This window comes from Ochotona princeps, chromosome 27 (genome assembly GCF_030435755.1).
Source record: "Ochotona princeps isolate mOchPri1 chromosome 27, mOchPri1.hap1, whole genome shotgun sequence".
Taxonomy (NCBI): domain Eukaryota; kingdom Metazoa; phylum Chordata; class Mammalia; order Lagomorpha; family Ochotonidae; genus Ochotona; species Ochotona princeps.
The window spans coordinates 11,416,986-11,439,352 of NC_080858.1; the positions used below are offsets into that span (position 1 = coordinate 11,416,986).

At 41.1% G+C, this 22,367-nt stretch overlaps 1 protein-coding gene across 2 annotated transcripts in view; it reads left to right on the plus strand.

Annotated features, from left to right (window-relative positions):
- The window catches only part of ST8SIA1 (ST8 alpha-N-acetyl-neuraminide alpha-2,8-sialyltransferase 1), a 174,385-nt gene that overhangs the window by 70,449 nt on the left and 81,569 nt on the right, over positions 1-22,367 (plus strand). The window contains exon 4 of one of the 2 annotated variants that reach the window (XM_004592615.2): positions 5,315-5,407. In XM_004592615.2, the coding sequence (XP_004592672.2) occupies positions 5,315-5,407 (93 nt within the window). Of the gene's footprint in view, positions 1-5,314; positions 5,408-22,367 lie in introns of those variants that run through there. The other variant, XM_058655786.1, reaches the window with a different exon arrangement.

Here is a 22,367-nt window from a genome sequence, read left to right on the forward strand (position 1 = left end):
CTGAAGTGGAAAAGATCAAGAGCCAGGGGCACAGAGGCTGGGTAGGCTAGGGATGGCAGGAACACGGGGGCAGAAAACTGAGTGAAGGAAGGAGATTTTTTTCTTTTGTGTTTTTTAAAGATAAATCAACCATGATATAACAGTCATAGTGAAAGGCAGCCAAGAGAACATGGAGCCACCTCAGGGCTCTGAGCTAAGTGGGTTGGAGAGAATAAAGGCTGTGTGACAGGGTTCTAGGAGCCTTGAGCTTAGGGCTGAGTTTGAGCCGGAGTTTTGCAGAGATAGTAGGAAAATAGCAAGGAAAAGATCCACCTTTTCTCCAGCCAGATGCCCTGGTGTAGTTTCTCCAGGGTAGGACTGTTTTCTCCTTCATTGCCTTTTTATTTTAGTTTATTTTTTTACCCAATATATCTAAACAATAGAAAAATTTAAAAATTAAAAATTGAGTTAGACTGTGTGCAGCATCTGTGTGTTGAGCACCTGCTCTGCACTGGGCCTTGTCTGTGTCCAAGAGGGGTGTGCCGAGTAATTCTCCCATGCAGGTGGATCTTGGAGTTGTGCTCACTGTCACAGGGAATGGGAGACAGAAGGGGGTGGACAGAAACTCCTGCAGAAAGAGGTGTTGAGCTGAGTCCCCTCCTCATTCCCTCAAGTGCTGCTGCAACATCATGAACATGGGGATGAAGGCGTTGGTAGGGGTGCTAGAGAGGCACCTGCATCTGAGAAGCAGGCCAGACCTATGGAAAGCATGAGGGGATAAGGAGAACAGAGACCTTGGGCGAACTTCAGACATTCACTGCCCTCTGGGGTATGGTGTTAGGTGAGATCTAGTACCAGTAAAGGGCATCGAGAAGTGGGAGGACAGATCCAGGGCTGTGGCCCACAGCACTCGTGTTACCTTTGCTATCTAACGTGCATGAGATAGGAGTACCCGGCTCTTCAAGCCTTGACTGGGTAGTGCTGGTTCTGTACAGGACTATAGGAATTCCGTGTATCTGTGTGGCCCAGCTTCAGTTTTCAGGTTATGCTTGAGAGTCAGTTCATTTGTTCTTTCACAAACTTTGTAAAAATGCTGAACCCCACAGATTGAGGGAAGGGAAGTATGTTAAGTGGTCACAATGCAGTGTAGAGGGAGACAATGTAACATACATATTTTAATGTGATTACTTAGTTTGTGTGCATGTATATGCATGCATTCAGGAAGATGGGTATTTTAAACTTAGCATGTAGCATTAGGCTTGGGCACCACAGGAATTATGTAGTGGGTGGCTGTGTCCATCACAAATAAAGCTAAATTGGCCTTATATACAGTCTGGTGTCAGTATAGTCAAGTTCAGAATTATAGTGGGATGGGATTGGAATGTCTGGTGAAATATTAAGCATGTTCATTAAGTGGTGAGGAAGGTGAGTATTGAAAAGAAATTTGTGAAGATAGCATAGAACAATATGTGCATGTGCCTTTGATTGAATTTCAAGAACAGAACCTCTTTATTAATGCATTTGAGAGATGAGAGAAAAAGAATGAGAATGAGAGCGAGAGAACTCATCTGCTTGTCCGTTCTCCAGATGCCTGCAGCAGCCCCAGCTGGGGCTGAATCTGGGGACTGGGAAGCTAGTGCTGGCCTCACGCATGGGTGGTGAGAATCCAGTACATTGAGTCATCATCACTACCTCCTGAGGTCTGCATTCGCAAGAAAACACAGATTCAAGAGTTGGCCATCCAGCCCAGGTGCTCTGGTATGCCACCTGTGCATGTTGAACCAGCGTCTGAACTACTAGGCTAAATGCTGGCCCCAATAATTGTGCCATTTTGTATTACATTTGATTTTTTAAAACTTTTTTTTAATGATTTGCAATAGAGGAGTAATAAATGTTGATGGGCTTTTAAAATAGTTGTTTGGATCTATTTGGAAGGACTTCTTAATGGATCTTTGGGGAAAGCCCTGGGAAATTTAGACAATATTCACTCAACATCAAACGTTTAGTTAGATGTGCATTTGAAAGCACATGGTATAGCTGGTTCTAAACTTTGAGGCACAGGGAAAGATAGAGAAAGATCCCTCTCACTCTGTAGGCGCTGTGTCAGGCTGCAGTTCAGATCATCTCAGGCTGTGAGAAAATGACAGTTTCATAATTTCTTTGCTTAGACATTTTCAGATATACGTAAAATATGCAAAATTGATTTCTTATTTTCAAAATGAACATTTGCTCTGTAACCAAAAGCACTACTCTAAAAGGTAGCACTGTTGAGTCCTATTTACCTGTGAGGTCCACAGACAGAAGTGACTTCAGGTACGACTCGGCAAGGGTTGGGCAGCTCAGGGACAAAGTGAGAGCAGCACTTTGGGTGTCTTTTGAATTGTGCTCCAACACAAATTTTGCAACCTGAAATACACGTAAGATTTTAGAAGTAATTTTATAAGTTTCTAATTAAAGATTCCTTCCACTAAACCCATTTCCCACCCACCTCCACTCTGTAATGCAAAAAAATTCTTTGAATCATTGCTTACCAATTCTGTGATCAGATCTCTCCCAGGATCGTGAGCACAGTTACCAAGATACTTTTGCTGTTAATATGTGTTAATTGTGCCAACAAGCGATAATGGAAAGTTTAAAACACTTTTACACAATTATGCCTTATTAGATACAATTTGGCTGCCTTCATTGTGTCTTTTATGTGAATCTATGTAATTATGAATTTAGGCATAGAGGAGTTACAATTACAGCATGTGTTTGCTGAGATAGGAGATGTGGGGAGGTGTCAGTTAAACAGAAGTATCAACCCAGAAGAGTGGCAGGCTGACAATTTCCATTAAGTTGTGTTGTCTTTATTTTCCGGAAATGCTTTTTCAAAACACTATCTTTATTGCTCTAAAAATTTTCCTCTGTTGTGCGATGTAATCAGTATATGGCAGTCTGCCTTGGGCTTTTGTTCTGTGGTAGGATGTTTGCAAGGGACTCGGGCATTCCCAGGCATGACACTTGGAGAAAAACAAGCAATTGACTCATGAGAATCAACTTGTTTCATTGAATAATGGCAAAGCCCGTGGAGAACACTCTGCTGCAGTGTTCAGAGTTTTCAGTTTTAGTTTGATGTGGTTGATTTTCAGATGTCAGCGAGAACAATTGAGACCGAAGTGAAGTTGCCAATGGTGAAATCAGCATTCATAATTGGAGCACTAGTTCGAGTCCCAGCAGCTTAACTTCTAGCCCAGTTCTCTGTAACTGTACCTAGGAAGGTGAGGGAAGATGACTCAAATGGTTTGGCCTCTGCACCTGTGTGGGCAACCCAGCTCAAGTTTCTGGCTTGTAGTTTCAGCCTAGTCCAACCTCAGCCATTTTGGAAGTGAACCAGCAGATAGAAAAGCCGTCTCTTTTCCTGTGTGCAGGATGTGGTACAACCACTGAACAGCAGATGTCTCAAGAGAAGCCTCTGTGACGAGCTCTCCCACGCCGCCCCACAATGCCCTCTGTGTTTGTTCTCAGTGAGCATTAGCAAAAATTGCCAACAGTCTGGCTGGCTGACCTGCGGCTCACTGCCAGGACAGTCAGAATCTCATTGCCGAAGAGCAGATCAAAGAAAGAATTGAAATCAGTGAGACAAGAGTCTGAGTAGGATGTCCTGATGTGGTGGGAGTCACAGGATAAATACAGAGTGGAATCAGGGAACTGGAGCTCATCGGCTGAGCAGCTGCACAGACAACCTCATGTCCTGGGGGAAGTTTGCAGAGAAACTAATCTAGTTGTGGGATTAACGGAGACTTCAATAGTTGTAAGAGATCTTTACCTTCGAATAAATGGTGCCTTGGTTTGCTGAAATAATAAAACTTTAGGGATATCCTGATGTGGTAGGAGTCATGTCAAGATATATGAGACAGTTCTAAGAGTTAATGAGAAATTTGAATTAAAAGAGAAATTCAGGATTGGGTGTAGAGATTAAGACATCACTTGGTACTTTTACATCCTTTGTCAAAACCACCTGGAGTCCTAGCTCCACTATGAATTTGAACTTCCTCCTAATGACTACTCTGGGAGGCAGCTGGAGACAGCTCAAGTACTTGAATCACAGTCATCCATGTAGTAGATCCAACTTGGTCTGCCAGCGTCTGGCTTCGGCCTGACATAGACCTGGTTGTGGTAGGCATTCAGCCCTGTTTATCTCTTTATTTTTAAATCAGATTTTAACAAAGTGTTTATCTGGGTGCAAAGAAGTTTTGAAATCTTTCCTAATTTAAACTTTCTATGAACTTTATGAAGATCTTTCATAGGTGAGTGTGGGAAATTAAATAAAATAATAAAGAAAACCTAGTGGAACTTGTAGGTTTACTTGAGGTTTTCATAAATAATAAATGTATATTTAATTATGTTTCTATATCATTTCTTATTTGTGCTATTTCTTAGCTTGTGCTATATGTAGGGCATAAATTGGGATTTTTGCTTTTATATAAACTTCTTTTAGTCTTAAAACAACTCTATGAGAAATAAAAAAAAAAATCATGATTCACTTCTTATGTAAAAGGGAAACTGAGACCAGGCAAGTGAATCAACTTGCCTAATGTCCCACAGGCTTCAAGCTGTGGGCTTTGGACTTGCGCTCGCTGTAGATCTCATTGTAAACATTCATTCAGACATTGTGGCCAAGGAAAACAACTGGGCCCAGGGAGGTGTTGGGAGTGGGAGTGAGGGGCTATTTCATGACCAGGGGAACGTCACTTGTGCTGTTTCCATTGGCTGATCTGGGTCAGTAGAGAACCATCACCCTTCTCTGGATGCCAAATCCCTATGTCTTTACCACCAATTGCACTATGTGCTGGCCTTGTACCAATACTGAGTTCTGCATTGATTTGACCAATGATACATTGTCTTGAGTGTAGTGTTGAAAGAAAAGCATAAGCGAGTATGATTTCTTCCTGTCACTTGAGGTCTGTAGGTTTGTGGAAAACACTGTGGGCTGTATGTGCTGTGGTATGCCACACCATCCTGAGCTTTAATTTCAAGTCTGGGACTTGTTGTCTAACCACCCCAAAAACATTTTGGGTGGACTAAATGCACTGTAGTTACTGTCTTTTTCCTTTCATAGGTCATTTACCTCTCTGGCTGACATTCTGTTTCTTCCAAAACAGAGCTAGTTTTAATAACAGCGCTTTGAAGATGCTGATGGTTAGTCATCCTATGTCTATTAAAAGAGAGAGATGGTGAAAACAGTTATTTGTGAACTGAGCTAGAATTAATAAAGCTATTATCTGTGTCATCATTACTGGCTTGATTTACAAGTCTATGAATCCTTCTAAAGTGTGTGCTCTTATATCTCTAGATGCAATCTTCCTCCTTTGTCAAGTGAATACACAAAAGACGTTGGATCCAGAAGTCATCTAGTGACAGCTAATCCCAGCATCATTCGGCAAAGGTGAGAGCTTACAACTTGTTCATTGTAAGGAACTTAAGAGGAAAATGTTTGAAGTAGTTAACATCTCCTGGGTAGTGAGCAGAATTCAATTTGGGAAAATGAAGAGGAGAACCATCTGGACTGGCAGGAAGGGTGAAGGAGGAATTGTAAAAAAAGGAGGCAGGATTATGGGAGTCCATGCAGCGCTCAGTGCTTCCTCCCTAACTCTGTCCCTCGCTGTCAGAGGTGGCAGCGATAGCATGAGGATCAGTTGTTGTACCCCAAGCAGCCACACCAGCGTCCTGCTTACTCCTTACTGCCGCTTGCCAGTTTGTTGGTTTCAGTACCAACTTGACTAATTGGCAATTGAGACTGAATTCATGAAACAGAATAAAAACAAGAAAATGACCAATCTATTGCAGAAGGCATGCATTAAATAGCAGAATTATCAGAATGTACGGTAAGCTGTGATTGTTGTCATTGAGTCAGATTTGTGAGAGCAGATGGGATATTCTGGTTCTGGTATCAGTGCCGCTCTCAGTCTCTGAGGTGGTCATTCTCTAGTTGACAGAGCCCATTAATGAGCCATCAGCTGTTTCTCCGAGGGTTCTTTGTTGTGGACAGTGTGCCATGCTATGAGGAGGAAAGAGTCAACCTTGTCTTTAGACTCACTTGGATGCTGGCAATACACAGGGAAATATCTACATGTTCTGAGCACAGACATGGATCCTCAAAGGAAGTCCTGTTCATGTGAAAAACCCACGTGTGCCACTTTACACAATGTGCACTATTTATTTTGGTTCATAAAATGTGCATGAAAGTCCAATGCCTTCTGTATTCAGTGCTCCTCAGAAATAATGTTGTTTAATAATTGGATTGTTATTTTGAGCTGGGCATAAAATAACTTTTAAGAAAGAATGCATTTTTTTCTAAAGTGGAATGAAAGAAGCATTAAACATTGCCTTCAAGAGGAAAATAGTCTGTTTTTGTTTTATATCAATACATGGGGTTGGTGGTTAGTTTTAAAAAGGAAGTTGAAAAACATATTTAACACTAAATGAGAGAGAGAGAGAGGAAGGGAAAGTGGGAGACAGAGAGGAAGAGAAATTATGCTTTTAATGAAAAAAAATCTGATGACAAGAAGAGGAAGGACAGGGTCAAATATTGAAGATTGACTTGTTAATGAGGATCTGAGAATGAAGCAAGCAGCACGGAAGGAATCTAATGAGTGTGTGATGAGCCTGTGCCCTATAGAGGCTTGCTGCACTTCATCCCCAGGACCACCTGACAGATAGCATTGTTTCAATTCATGTGCATTACAGAAGAAGGAGCTAGCAATGCTGTCAGTCTAGCAAGCCGTTCACACTCACAGCTGCTAAGATTCAAACTTGGACACCATCTAGGCCTCTCTAATTCCAAAGCTTGTGCTGCAACGGTGAGCATCCATGATCAAATGTTCCCAGATGACGCATGCATTTGCACAGAAAGACAATAGAGTTTGTACAGGTGATAGATCATTTTGGAAAAAATGAGTCAAAGTTTCTTCATTTAAGGAAAGGCCTCTCTGTCTCTGCCTGTCAAATATGTGTAAAAATGGGCAGGAGGAAGCATTTAACCTAGATGATCAGATGCTCGTGTCTGGGTTCGATTCTTTGCCATGCTCTTGATTCTAGCTTACTGCCTATGTGCTCTGTGGAAGGTAGAGGGTGATGGCTCAAGGTAGTTGAGGCCTGGGTTGTGTAACTGACTACCATCTTGAACCCAGCCAAACCCCAGCCATTGTGGGTATTTGCATAGTAGAACAACAGATGGGAGTTCTCTCTCTCTCTCAAATGTATGCAGTGTAACGAGGGTTTGGATAACAAATCATAGAACCCAGCAATTCCATTTTGTTAAATAATAAAAGCATTCCATTCACAGTGGGATTAAATTACATGGCAAAAAAGAAATGGTGCTCCATGGTAAAATTTTGAAATTTTATTGGAAGACATTTCACACAAACTGATTAAATTTAGCAGTACACCACAGCATTATGAATGCATTGGGTCTGCCCAAATCAATCTGTACATTTGTTGAAATTTCAGTAAAATTCCTATCAGTACTTGCGTTTCAGGGTGTGTGTGTAACTTGACAAGTTGATTCACAATATTATATGGAAATGTGGAGAGCAGAGAACAGCAAGGAAATGCTTATAGAAGAAGGGTTGGAAGAGTTGCTGTATCATGACTTGATGCAAATCTGTTATACTGAAACACTGTGGCCTTAATGCAAGGATAAACCAATCAGGGAAAATAGGGGACCTCCAGATAGCTTCACCTTTAACCATGCTTGTGAGCCAGAGGCATTCTTGGAAATCAGTGAGGAAAGGACAAAGTTTTACATAGGCTCTGTGAGTTCTGAAACAAGAGCCAAACAGCACATTTTAAAGGAAAATAGTGATTAGTTGGGCTTTATTAAAATTAGAAACTTTTATTCATAAAAAGAAGATGTGATAAAAGTATGACAGATATAGTCACATTATAGAAAAAGGTAACAGAGGGGCTCAGGCATAATTTGTGAAGAACATCTTTTATATTAAATTTAGGAAGAAATTAAGACCTAGGAGGAAATTCAATTAAGGAGTTGGACTACTACTTCAAAGACTTCATAATAAATCCAAATACCAGGGTACTTCAGAAAGCCCATGGACATGCATATTATGAAGAAAATTCTGCGTGAATTTCAAAGCTTTAGTACCAAAATTAGCTTATCTTTTAATTCTATTTCCACAATTTTTTTGACATATCATCCTAACCAATAGATGAATTAAAATATATGCTGTACCTCATTAAGTAATCAGAAAAATGCAAATCAAAACCCTAATGCAATATATCATTATGCATTCATGATATTGGCACAGATTACTCCAACTGTTCATAGGAATATGGAGTAGCAGAAACTGTCATCTATGTTGCTTGGAATGCATGCTGTTACTGCTACTTGCAACTCGTTTTGATGCACGTACCCTGTGTCTCAGCAGTTCCACTCCTAGGTATATACTCTGAGGGAAAAAAATTAACTATAAAAGAGAAATGTGTAATAACTGTTTGTACTGTTAAACTCTAAAAATATATACATGTGCATCAACAGAAGAATGAGTAAGTAAATTCAGGTTTTTGCCCACAGTGGCATGCTTTATGAAAACAAATTGCTAGCTGCACACCATTAAAAGGATAAGCTTCATAATGCTGAGAAAAAAATAAATTATAATACAGTAGCATTCTAAACAAAGTTAAAATAGTATCAGTTAACAGTATGATAGAAGGGGAGCCAGGACTTGAAGCTAGGCACTTTGATATGGGGTGTATCTCCTTAACCACAGCTTATGCGTTGAGCCAAACACCTGCCCTTGTACAATTTTGTTTTGAAATCCAAACATCGTGTGTGTGTGTGTGTGTGTGTGTGTGTGTGTGTGCGCGCGCGCGTGCGCTTAGGAAAATATTATGAAAAAGTGTACGTGGATTTCAAAATTTTTACAAAAAATTACCTTTCACAAACTTTTTTCTTTGTATGTTAGATGTTTTCTTCCATATATTTTCTTGTGTATTTTGTAAAAAAGAAAAAAATCCCAAGAGATAGAGTATAACACTTGTAATTTTAGATGTTCAGAGTTTGCTTTTTTGATAAAATTGAGTTCCAGAGAAATCTACTCTAATACATTCTGAATATAATAGTAATAATACTTTCTGTCTGACACGTAAGGAATCATAGAGATCTGAATGGAAATATAGGTAAAGGTTTATAGTACCATTGTTGATGATACAAATTTCTGTTAAAATTGAAGCACAATTAATATTTTAACACAAGGATGATTTTTTTCCCATATAGAAAAGATCAAATGGATAGCAAGTACTGAAAACCTCTGATTGAGTAAATACTGCTTGTGTAATCTTCGCAGTCTCTTTATGTGGCTAGCAGTATGTGCAGTTGACTAGATGACGAAGTGCAGATACTTGTCTTTGGGGATTAAAATACGGATGATGACACTGCACTGTTGTGGTGTGCTAAAATGGAAGAAATGAAATTTAATTGGGAAAGATACAAGTATTTCTCTATTAGATATTTCATTCAAATCTAGTAGTATTTTCAAACCTTTGAAAGTGATTAGATATTAAATTCATTGGACAAATATGTGCAGTAGAAATGCTAAATCTTAGTAATTTTCATAGCTACCCTATAAGTCTGGACTCTGATACTCTATTTAGAACTGTAAGCATTAAGAGTTTTCATTACAAAATGTGTTCAGAAAATATCAGTAAAATGAAGCAGTTTGAGAAGAATTATATTCTTATATGCATATTAATATGTACATAATATATATGAAAGGTAGACACAATTGGGGTAACAGAAAGTCAGAGAAGATATTATTTATGACTGTATTTAAAATCACTTCCCACTATGTGTGTTAGGAAGGACCCAAATACTTGAGCCATCATTCTGCATCTCCCAGGTGCATTAGCAGACAGCTGGATAGGAACTGGAGTAGCCAGGACTTGAACCAGGCACTCAAGTAAGAGATGCGGGAATGTGAAGCTACAGTATAACCAGCTGTGTGCTCACCATGGAGGGAGAGGTTATAAATTTTAGGCAACATTTATAAAAAGCTTTATGCATGTACATGTCTGCATTTTCCATTAAATTTTTCAAAGGTACATCTCTCACAAGAAGTTATAAGTTCATTGGTCTAAATTGAGTCATTCTATGGTACATAATATAAATAGAGATTGGAGTCCTGGTATAGTTTCAGTTTCTGCACTTTTCCAATAGAGTTGAAAACTCAGCAAGCCGTTTTTCCCATAAGAGTTCATGGTATTCTGAGGGAAGATGTGTATTTGGGCAGATGAATGTTACAAGATAAAAATTGTCACTTCATTCATTGTCCCGTTAGAACCTTTAGAACTCATCTGTGAACATGGAGGTAGACCAACTTGGGAGATGGTTATTATTTGCAGCCACTTGAAAAGCAGCCTTTAACAAAATGTGTTATGTGCAAGAGATATGCTTCTCAAAATGAAATAAATAAGGGCTGGTGAGGAAACAAAAAAAGAAGCGAGAGTCTGAGGGCATGTTTTCCACGTGGGCACATGTAGGAACCAGTATGGGTATGAGCAGCTGGAGGCAAGACTCTCCTGGCTGCCCCTCCCACATCCTGGCATGTGTTTCAGCACCAAGGACTGTGCACTAAAATGTTTGTGACATGAATGAATGAATGTAGGAGTGACTGTTTAAAAACCTGCATCGAGCAGAATCTGTGGTTCAAATTGTGTGTTAAAAGGAAGTTTAACGATTGTTTTTGCTGTCACTTGAAGTGCTTTTATGCTGTTGAGGTCAGGAGAAGAGTTTTAGCAGGAAATATTTCAAAATAATGCTATCAGGCTGTTTAGGAAAACTTGGATTACTCTTTTCAAATGGATGTGGTCAGGAAAAACAAAGGCAATAAATGGAGCAAAAGAATGGTTGGCGTGAAAGTCATGATCGAGTGAATCCTTTCAAATTCACACATGCATAATATTTAATTCATTTGGATGACTTTGTATGAGATCCCAATATTCATTTTGAGGTTTGTAATAATAAGTGTCAAACTGAAGAATCTTCCTAGACAAGCTGAGATTTTGTTCAATGGTTATTGCATCTCATTTCACTAAAGGAAGTTAGGATATGGAGATAATAATAGTAAAAACAGTTTTTCTTTTCTGTGCTTTTTCAGAAGAGAGTTTGAAGAAATAACTCCAAGAGGGTTATATCATTTTCCCTTTAAAGTTTTGTATGTCTCTGATTGCGTTCCTGAAACTTCCGTATCTCTTCTGCTTCCTGACTTCTTTCTCTTCTCTCGAAACTTTGAGCAGCTTATCAGTGTTCGCACCCAGACCTGGTGTCCTTGATGCCCTTCTGCTTGACAGCACTCCTGAAAAGGGCTTAGAAGGCAGCTGCCTGAAATGAAACTACAGGTACCAAGTAAGAGACAGGAAAGAGAGGCCCCTCCAAGGACATGAGCCCTTGCCGTTTGTGCCTCGGGGGTGATTTTAGGTCATACTGGAGAACACAACTTTCGGCTTTGAATGAGTTCATTTTAAAACACTAGTGTCAGTGCCAGGAAGTGCTTCTGTTGACTTGCTGTGTCACATTAGTTATTTAACTTGCCATCTGTCAGTTTAGAATAAAATTATTTACGCTGAAGGATGTTGAGAGATGCAGTTGAGTTGATGAGGCCACAGCCAGGAGGAGCTCTGCTGAACAGTGAGCACCAGAGCTCCCCAAGAGGAGTGCTGTTTCCAGATGTGCTGCCCGTGGAAACACTCCTCTAGGAGAGTACTGCTGGATCCGTCAAACTGGAAACTTCTAAAGGTGTCTGTGTGTCTCCTCCAACTCCCTGTGCCCCCCAAACCACAAAACAGAATAATAGGGGAACTGAAAGTAGACTAAACACTTTGAATTATGAAAATCAGATATTGAAGCACAGTGTGGAGACCAAGCACAGAACTTACTGTTGGTGTTTGTCTCATGTTAAGCGCTGAGGAGGGATTTATTGTGGTCCAAGGTCTGTAACAACCTCTGGCTTGTGACAGAAGCAAGCCCAGATTTCTGCTGGAGGGAAGCTTCTCAGCAAGTCCATATGTTACATCCAAATAGGCATCAGCTCCTAAGCATCCATAGGCAGGCAAAATGTCAATAATGAGTGTCCTGGGAGATCAAGTGCAGGCAACAGACACGGACGCCTGAGAACTTATAGAAGTTGTTCAGTCTGATGTACAAGGGCACCTTAGAAAGTTTCTAGGAAAAAAAAGTATTTTAAAGGATACCTTTATCTTGGCGCAAAACATTTTGAAATACATGCTTAGTTTCTTTTCATATATGCATTTTCACAAGCATTTTGAAGATCCCTCATAAAACCATGTAGGGAATCTTTCTGGAAGAAATGAAAAAGCAGTAGAGACTATCAGTTTTCCAGCTAGTCTTAAAAAAGAACCACATAGAAGTTTTAGAAATGAAAAATGTAATCATTGGAATGAACAAACATTGAATAAGACGTAACTGAAGAGAGAACTGATGAGCTGGAAGATAGAGTGAGTAATTGTCCAGGTGTGAGGTTATAGAAAATATGAAAGCAGGACAAACGTGAAGGGCAGGCTGACAGGGATGACGCCAAAGTGGAACTTTAGAGCTATGTAATGGGGATAAAGGTTGAGACCTTTTCAGAATTAATGAACAGTGCAACTCTTAAATATAAGGAACAAAGTCTCAGTCACAATCAATTCATTGTTTAGAAAATGCAAACACAATTTTAGTGAGGCTGAACCAAAAGAACAACCTTCTAAAATTGGTCAAAAAGGAAAGTTAGATTATCTGTGAAAGAAATATAATTATACCAAAAACAGAGTTCTTCTAGCAGTGAAAATGAAAGTCAGATAGCGGTGGGAAAACATGTTTAAAACATGAAAGAAGAAACTGCACACATAGAAACATGTATTCAACAAGGCTATTTCTCAATAGATTGTTTTTTTCAGCAAAAACCATTTTTCTGGAAAACAATATATTTATCATCAATAACTTTATGAAAATCTCAAGAATGTGTCTCAGGACCGAAGTACATAACTGCAGAAAGAAACTTGGGATGCACAGAAACTGGCACATCTAAACAAGCCTAATCTGAGTAAAATAATGATTGGGACTGGAGTTGTGGGACTTCGGATTTAGCCACTGCCTCTTTCATGGGCATCCCATATGAGTGCCAGTTTGTATTTCAGCCGTCCACTTCTGTTCCAGATCCCTCCAAATGTGCTTGGGAAAGTAGCAGAGGCTGGCTCAGGTACTTGGGCCTCTGCTAGCCACATTGTAGATGTGGATGGAGTTCCAGGAACCTGGCTTTTGCCCGGATCAGCCTTGCTCTGTGTGGTTACTTGGAAAGTGAACCGGTATATGACAGTTTCTCTCTCTCTTTTTCTCCCTCCCTCTCTATGTCTTTCCCTGTCTCTGTAAACCCTGCCTCTCAAACAAACAAATAAATCTTTAAAAATAGTGAGTATTACATATTGATTTTGCACACTGTATTGTATGGTCAAAAGAAAAGATAACTGAATGAGAAATGGTCTCACAGAAATTAGGGAGGAATAATTAGAGTTTTAAAGCTCTTGTCTCTGACTGCTTGTTAGCAAACTATCCTTTGTGGCTTAAGCAACAACCAGCAGTGCTTTAACCTTCTGGGAAGCCAGGGCCTAAGCAGATCTGGTTCAGGGCCTCAAGGCTTGGAACCCCTGGGCCTCCCAGCATCTGTCCTTCCTGTGAGCTCATGCTCTTACCATGTGCTCTGTCACCAGGGACTTAGTTTGGATTCTAGGATGGCCTAAGCACAGTTGAACTGTAATATTGTAGCTGGCTTCCTCCAATGCCTGCATCCACAGAGAACAGTCAAAAGTGCATGCAATTTTTCTAAAGTCACGTAGGAAGTGAATCAGGCTCTGTAGTGGTTCAGGTACAAGAGGGTGGAAGTTGGTGATGATCTGCCTCTTGGTGGGATGAGCTTCAAGGCTGCACTTTTCCGTGTGTGTGTGTGTGTGTGTGTGTGTGTAAGGGGAAGTGTTGCTGTGGCCACTGTCACTGTCTGGCCTTTGGTCACAATGGCTTTTGTCCCTCCAGTACCCAAAATAAATTGTGTTTTCTTCTAACGACCACAGGGACTTACTCAATTACTGTATCAGCCTATAGTCCCAAGATCTCCAAGAGACTGGAGGGAGGAATAATAATAATAATAACCTGGATGAACATTTGGCACAGCAATTAAGACGCCCTTGGGATGCATGTACCCATATGGGAGTGAAAGAGTGTCAATCTTGTCTATCTCCCGTTCCAGCTTCCTGCTCATGTATACCCTGGGAGGCAGCAAGTGATGGCTCAAATGGTTGGATCGCTGCCACCCAAGTGGGATGTTTGGACTGAGTTCTTGGTTTCTGGTTCTGCCTGGCTCAATGTGGGATGTTGAAGGCATTTAGGGAAATGAATCAATGGATGGGAGATCTGTCTCTCTCTTTCTCTCTTTAAATTTCTTTCATGTTTTCTTTGTATTCCAAATAAATAAATTTAAAATAAAAAGTAAGAACATGGATCCGGCGCAGTGACCTATTGGCTTAAGTCCTCACCTTGAATGCGCCCGGATACCATACAGGCGCCAGTTCTAATCCCGGCAGCCCTGCTTCCCATCCAGCTCCCTGCTTGTGGCCTGGGAAAACAGTCGAGGATGGCCCAAAGCCTTGGGTTCCTGCACTCATGTGAGAGACCTGGATGAAACTCCAGGCTCCAGGCTTCAGATTGGCTCAGCTCCAGCCATTGTGGTCACTTGGAGAGTGATTCGTTGAATGGAAGATCTCCTCTCTGTTTCTCCTCCTCTCTGTATAGCTGACTTTGCAATAAAAAAAAATAAAATAAATTTTAAAAAAACAAAGTAAGAACGTGCCAGAGGGGATCCCAGAATCCATTCAGTTCTTTGAAAAGTCTAATTAAGTTAAAACAGTTGGCAAAGTTGACAACTAATACTTATGTAAAAATAGAATTGTCATTTTTTATGACTCCACCCCCAAAATATAGCATATTCAAATATATACAAATTAATATTTGATATATATTCAAATAATATTTGAATATACTGTGTATGTCACACATGGATATTTTGTAAAGCATGATATCTTGTAAGTATACACAGATGTATTAATGATTTTAAATTTGTGATATTCCCATATTGATAGAATGCTGTGTAATGATTTCATGCAGTTTTATGAATAAGTTGCCTTAATAAATGATTATATGCTTATGTTATACTACTAAGCAAAATATGTGAACTTATATATTCTGATATTTTAAATTATGTATTCAGGTATGAGGAAAATCTCTAAGGAAATAAACATTTTCCAAAACTGCTATAAAATTTTATGAAAGGAAAATATCATTTAAAGCAAGGTTTTGTTCATTTATGATTTCTCCTAATAATAAGAACTCATTTTAACATGAAAGCAACCTTGTAAGAGACACACACAATATGAACAAACGCTTATATTGTGGGTGGAGCTTCCTGTACTTCCAGATTTGAGATTATTTCGAATCCCAAATTCTGCATACCCAAGAACTCAGTCAACATTTTCTCCACATCTCTCCTGTATCATCAACCTGGGGGCAGCTGAGGGGAGCACAAGAACCCAGCAGTGGACGAAGCACTCAGTTCCATTCTCTTTGCCCTTGTGAAGCTCCAACCCCCAGCATTAAACAGCAGATAAGATCAAATGGTACTCTCAGAGTATAATTAGTTTAAAAAAAAAGTATAGTAAGGGAAATTCTCAGAGAGTGGATTGTACTGCAATTAAAAAAGGAATGAGTGGATGAGCCAGCCAGGGTGCCTACTTGAGAATCCTTACCTGGGGTTTATGATGACATTCAGCATATTGAAGAACACTGCTTTCTCTTAATCCTACTGAGTCCCCTTTTTGATGTTTGCTTTTGTTATGTGTTTTTCCGAATTGGTGGCATGTTACTGAGTTTTTAGTTCTGGTGGAGACACTCAAGGACTTTTTGGTGTTGCTTCCAGAGTTGGATCTGAGTAACAGAGGAGTGAAATTGTGGAGAGGAGTCCATGGAAAAGAGGCAAGGGACAGAGAGGGGGTGGAGAGGAAGACGTGAAGATGGAGCGCGAGGGCAGCTATTCAAGAACTTCCAGCAGTTAGCTGGAAAAGAACTGCAAGTGCTTGAAGTCCATTGTAGATTGTTTTTCGGAAATTATTTGCCTTTGATCCTCTCACCGTTTCTGGCTCTGGAGATTTCTGGGGTGTGTGTGTGTGTGCGTGCGCGCGCGCGCATGTGTCCAGATGGTAGAGGGACTGCTGAGTTTCATTCATCTGTAGTCCACACCCTTTGTGCTCTGGATGATGGTGCTGCAGAAAGCCGAGGGGGCCTTGAGTGTGTCCCTCCTGGGGATTTTCAGACTGAAATCCTGGTCCTGCGTGGTCTGCCATGGGTGGTCCTCCACAGAATGTGGAGACACCCTTTCGACTCAGAAAGATATTTTGTTACACCCAAGGTATTAGTGCTCTAGCTTAACTGTGGGAGGTAAAAGGAAGCGCAAAGTATGAAACCAGCTAATTATCCTGCTAACTCCATGTCTGTTCCAAGAGTTTCTTCTGCAGGATGGGAGGGGGCTATCTGAAAACCATTGTGTAGAGTTGATTGTACTTTCATTGATTTTGGATTATTCAGGCACTAATTAATTCTTCAATTTATCCTCATGAAAAAAGGAAAGATAGTGCTTATTTTTAAATTTCTTAAAAGACTTATTTATTTGAAAGACCAAGTGACGCAGGGAGAGGGAGAGACAGAAAGAGATCTACCTACTAATTATCTCTCCAAATGACCATGATGGCCAAATTTAAGCCAGGAGCCTGGGACACTACCCATTGGATGCTCAGTGCTCATGCTCATTCCTAGGCCCCTTCTTTCTCCACATGACTTCTTGTTAACGTCTACACAGTGCCTGTGAACCACAGTCAGCTTGGCGCCTTTTGTGTCTGCTGTTGCAACAGTTTCTGCCCTTTATTCTCTCACCTCCCAGGAGGCAGCAGCCACAGGAGAGCCATTTCATTTGCTCTGAGAATTCATAGGGAATACTTTCAGTCACTTGCTTCTCCCAACTTTCTGGATGACTACATCCTTGTCTCCCAAGCCTCCAACAGCTCCGCCATCCCCTCCTCCTTGGTAGTCCTCTGGCTGAGAAAACAGAAGTGATAAGAAAGAAGCCCTCATGTCAATCAAATTATTTCTACCTGTGTCTGTGTGTTCCTAAGTTCCAAGTGTCTTCTGCCAGAAGTTTATTCATGCCTTTTCTCTGCTTTTTTATAAACACACTTTTTAAGGGTTTATTTATTTATTTGAGAGGGAGAGACATCTTCATCTGCCGATTCACTTCTGAAATGACTGCAGCAGCAGGTACTGCTGGGCCAATCCAAAGCCAGGAGCCAGGAGCTTATTTTGGGATTGCCACATGAATGCAGGAGCTGGAAACACTTGGGCATTCTCTGCTGTCCTGCCTGGCACAATTAGCAGGGAACTGGATGGGAGATAAAGCTGCTGGGGCTTAAACCAGTGCTCATATGGGATGCTGGTATCACATCCTTACTTACAATGCCAAAATGGCAGCCTCTAAATGCACCTGTTTCTAATACAGCTGTGTGTGTGTGTGTGTGTGTGTGTGTGTGTGTGTGTGTGTGTGTGTGTGTTTGAAACCAGCTCTCATTCTTTGACATCTGTCCCCACCCAGGCTTGTTTCTTAGAACGACAGGAAAACGTCAACCAGTCACAGTTGTAATGGGATTCATTAGTTTACCCCTTCAGGGTCTGTGCTGCACACTTGTGGAGGTCCAGCTTCTCTGAGCAGTCTGGGTTGCAGTGGTGTGATCCAGAGCTGCCCCTCCCCACAGCCAGGAATGTACCGCTGAATACTGACAGGAGGAAGAGTTGTAGCCATGACCTCATTTTTGCGTGCTGTGAGGGATCGTACACTTCCGGGTTGTTACTGAAGCAGAATAGTCCACCCTACAGGGCACAGCACTGCCAAGTTCTTCTGACAATGTGTGGCTCTCCATCTTGCTTCCACTCCATTCTTGGGTTCTGTTTTGTCCTGTGATGCTCCCTGCCCTGCTTCGAAGCTGCTCCTCTCTCTTTCGAATTCGGATATCCAGCTTTGAGAAGGCACTGACACCCCACACCAAGTCTGTGATAACCTCTGGCCAGGGCCTGCAGAGAGCATTTCAATACTATCAAGCCAAACTATGGACTGCATAGACAGAAATGTCCCTGAATCTCTTATGGAAGACCCTGCAGCTCCATTATGGGCTACGCAGCGAGTGTTGGGGGCATGGGGAGGTGGGCTCCTGCACTGGGCAGGCTTGCATAAGGCCCAGTCCAACTTTCCAAAAGGATGAGTCCTAGACTTTCATGTTTCATTCTCTACCCAATTCAGGGTTGTCGTTCTGGAGTGTTCCTTCACCACCTGTGTGAAGGATTTCTGTCCTCATCTAACTGGTTGGATCTCCTGCTCTCTATACCTCAGGCCATTGTTTTCCTTGTAACAGATACACTTATACATGTATGTGTGTGTGTGTGTGTGTGTGTGTGTGCTTGCTTATTGAAGTGATTGTTGTGGTACACATTGTCCAGTAGATTCCACATTGTCTAGAGAGAAAATACAAGGAAAGTAAAGGTGTGGGGACCTTGCATGTCTGAAATTCTCTTTTACTTTTGACCTCTATGTGTATTTTTACTGGAGTTTCTTTTGTAGACTGGCAGTCCTTTTTAAAGAGCCTTTTGAAGACTTTCTGTCCACGTTTTCTACATTGAGTGCTGCTTTTCAGAAAACCAATCTCATTCTGATTGCTAAGTGTTTGTCTGTAACATGGATTTCTGCTTCCTCCTGCATTCTGGTCTCATCTGCTAACCAACCCTTTCCCCAACTCCCCACACTGTATTTTGAAATTCCACACCTTGATGTTGGCCTGCTTTGCTCATTATGCTAGTATTCAGTGATCCTTTTCAATCAGCAAGTTCTTGTTCTCTCATGTTAGAAATTGTCCTTTAGCTATGTCCTCATCTCCATGTGGCCAATTGCAGAGGTCCATAGGCAATTCTTGTTTTATCTGAGCTTCTCTCCTTAGCATCTTTTTCTTTACTTACCCACTAAGCCAAAATTATATTTTGATTTTCGTATTTCTTTTTTAAAAGACTAGTTTTGATTGGAAAGTCGGATATACAGAGAGGAGGAGAGACAAAGATCTTCCATCCACTGATTCACTCCCTAAATAGCCACAATGGCCAGAGTTAAGCAAATCTGAAGCCAGGAGCCTGGAGCTTCTTATGGGTCTCCTACATGTGTGAAGGGTCCCAAGGCTTTGGACCATCCTCGACTGTTTTCCCAGGCCACAAGCAGGGAACTAGATGGGAAGCAGGCAGCTGGAACACGAATCAGCGCCCATATGGGATCCCGGCACATGCAAGGTGAGGACTTCAGCTGCTAAGTCATTGCTCCAGCCCCGTGAATCTGTTATTTCAAGAGCCACTACTTCTTTAGTTTTTGCTGATTTTTTCTAAACCAAGAAAGTTAAAGTAGTCCAGAAATTTTTCTTTTCTCTCTCAGATATTTTCTGCACTATTTAATACAGCATCTAGAACCTATTCTTTTACCTCTGGTCTTGTATATCCAAGTTCTACCTTGCCCAATTTATTTGGATATCTAACATGAATATGAAGTTTAAAATAACAAATATGGATATCTGACTCTTTCCTGTCCCCACCAAACCCTGTACAATCTGCAATCTTCCCCAACTCAGAAAGAAGAGAATTAATTCCCCAGCTTCTAAGTTCAAAAATTTCTAAGTTTGCCTTGGGTTATTTGATTGCATTCACTGTCAACTTATGGTGGGCCATTTGGAAACGTGTGACCTTTTCTTTTACCTCCTCCACGATTGCCATTCTTACCCATCTCCTAAATGATTCTGGTAATCTTCCAAAAAATTGGAATGTTTCTACCCTTGCCACCTTTAAAAGTAGGTTATTGTCTTCAATGCAAACCCATTTTACTGTACTGTTTTGTGATGCTGAAGCAAGGCTCTACAGTTCTTCCTTTCCAGCTAGTTTCCTATGAGATTTTTCAAGTTGTGTTTTGAGAGAGATTCTAAGAGGCTAGAGGGAAAGAGAATCTTCTTCCATCTGTTGGTATTCTATGGATATCCCATTTCCTTGGGAGCCCCCTTGCAATATGTATCCCTCACAGTAATCACTGAATCCAATGTGGGTTTTTTCTCAAATCCTTTGTAAAATGTTATCCATCCGATTGTCACTTTGTCTCATAATGATTTGACATTTTGTATCTGCAAACCCACACAGTCTAGTCTAAGCATAATAACCATTGTGTAGATGTGAAGTAAGTTACTTAGTTGGATAGTTATCCATTGCAAATTTCCAGCATTTCTCAGGTGTTTACCTAGGCTAGGTTTTCTGCTTTGGATTTTGGTTTCAGCCTGCGGCAGTTATCTTCTGTGGTGTTCTTCTTCTTTGGGGAAAACTGTCTTGCACTGATTGATTCATAAATTAATGTTTGCCTCATGTGTGGCTTCAACTGAGGGTATTAGTGGTGGGGTGGTGGTAGTGGAGCAGCAAGACTGCCAAAACATGATTTCCAGAAGGTATGGGTCTTCAGGAAAGTGTTGCAGTTTTATAATATTTACTTCTCTGTTTTTAAAAAAGATTCATTCAGCTACTTGAAAAGCAGAATTACAGAGAAAGAACATGAGAGGAAGAGAGAGAGAGAGAGGGTGAGAGAGAGAGAAGGAGCAGGAGAAGGAGAGAGGGAGGGAGGGGAGAAATCAGTTGATCTTCTGTGGTGGTGGTTTACTCTCCAAATGGTTGGGGCTGAGCTATGCCAAAGCTGAGCTGAAACCAGGAACCTGAAAATCCAATTGTATCTCCCATATAGGTGGTAGAGACTCAAGTACTGGGGCCGTTTCCCACTGCCTTCCAAGGCACACTAGCAGGAAGCTGGATTACAAGTAGAGCAGTTAGGACTTGAACTGGTGCCCATATGGTACGCCAGCAAAGGGGGTGACAGTTTAAGCTGCTGCACCACAGTGCTCACCCCGTATACTATATGTTTAAATCCTCATATTTTGAAAATTGACTGCCTTTGGGGACAAATCAGTGTGAGGTGCTGGTGAGACTTCCCGTGGAGTTGGCCAGGAAACACATTTTTGTTGTACGTGCGGGAGAGCTTCGAAGGCCTGCAGAGATCTGTACCAGTGGTAGTTACAGCTGAGGGTGAAGGTCATGGGTCACTTCCCAAGACAAAGCAAACACAGGGAGGAGAGAAGAAGGCAGAGAGGCAACATTGAGGTGTTGCAGGAGGAGGAAATCTGACATAGGAAGCTAACAAGAAACAGGAAAGTGAGGCGTTGCTGGATGCCAGGGAAAAAGTAATCCCAAGCATGTAGAAAACAAAAGTGTTAATTGCAGCAGAAGTCAAGAGATATAAGTACTAATGACTACAGATTTCTATCACCTGTACTCAACCTCTGTTTCAAAATATTTAATAATAGTTGTTCAAATAAGAATGGAAAATCCTTAGGCAATGACACATCGCAGTTACACCCATTCACAGGAGAACTTAGCTGTTCAGGCATTCTTGTACTGCCTCACTGTCATCATTCATAACATTCATATCTGCTCAGCTGCAAAGCCCTGCCAATATCAGTTTCCTGCCAGCAATTGGCTCTGTTGATCAGTATTTCTACTGTCCTTGTCTTGGTCAGACTATAATAATCCAAGTTCAGTGTCCTAAGAACTTCCTTTAATGTTTGTTATTATTATTATTGTTATTATTATTTTGGACAGTAGGGATTTGTGCTTTTTAAAATTGAATTGCAGAGGGAAGAGGAGTGAGCAGGCCAACAAAAATTAACACTCCTCCATGTTCTAATCCAGTGCCTGGAAATTGGGAACTCAAAGAAGGTCTCTTACCTGGGTGGCAGGAACTGAAGTACTTGAGTCATCACTACTGGCTCCCAGGGTCTGAGTTCATAGGAAGCTGGAGTCGGCAGCCAGGTCCTGAGCACTAGTCTAAATGCTCCCTACTCCTAGGTTTATCTTTTAAAATCTAAAATTGATATTACTCAGTGGCTCCCCATAACCTTCTGAATGGAATTTCAATTGTGCATCCCAAGCTGTCTCCTGTGGGCCTCAAACCACAGCATCACTCATCAGTCCATATGGATACCATGTGTATCAGCAACTTTGCCCACTGCCAGCAGTGCCCTTCTCCATGGTCTCCCCTACAAAAACTCGCATTCTGACGATGGTGATTCTGCCTTTTCCCTCTTTTTATTCTTTGCGTCTAGCAGAGTGCTTGGCATAGAGTGAGTCT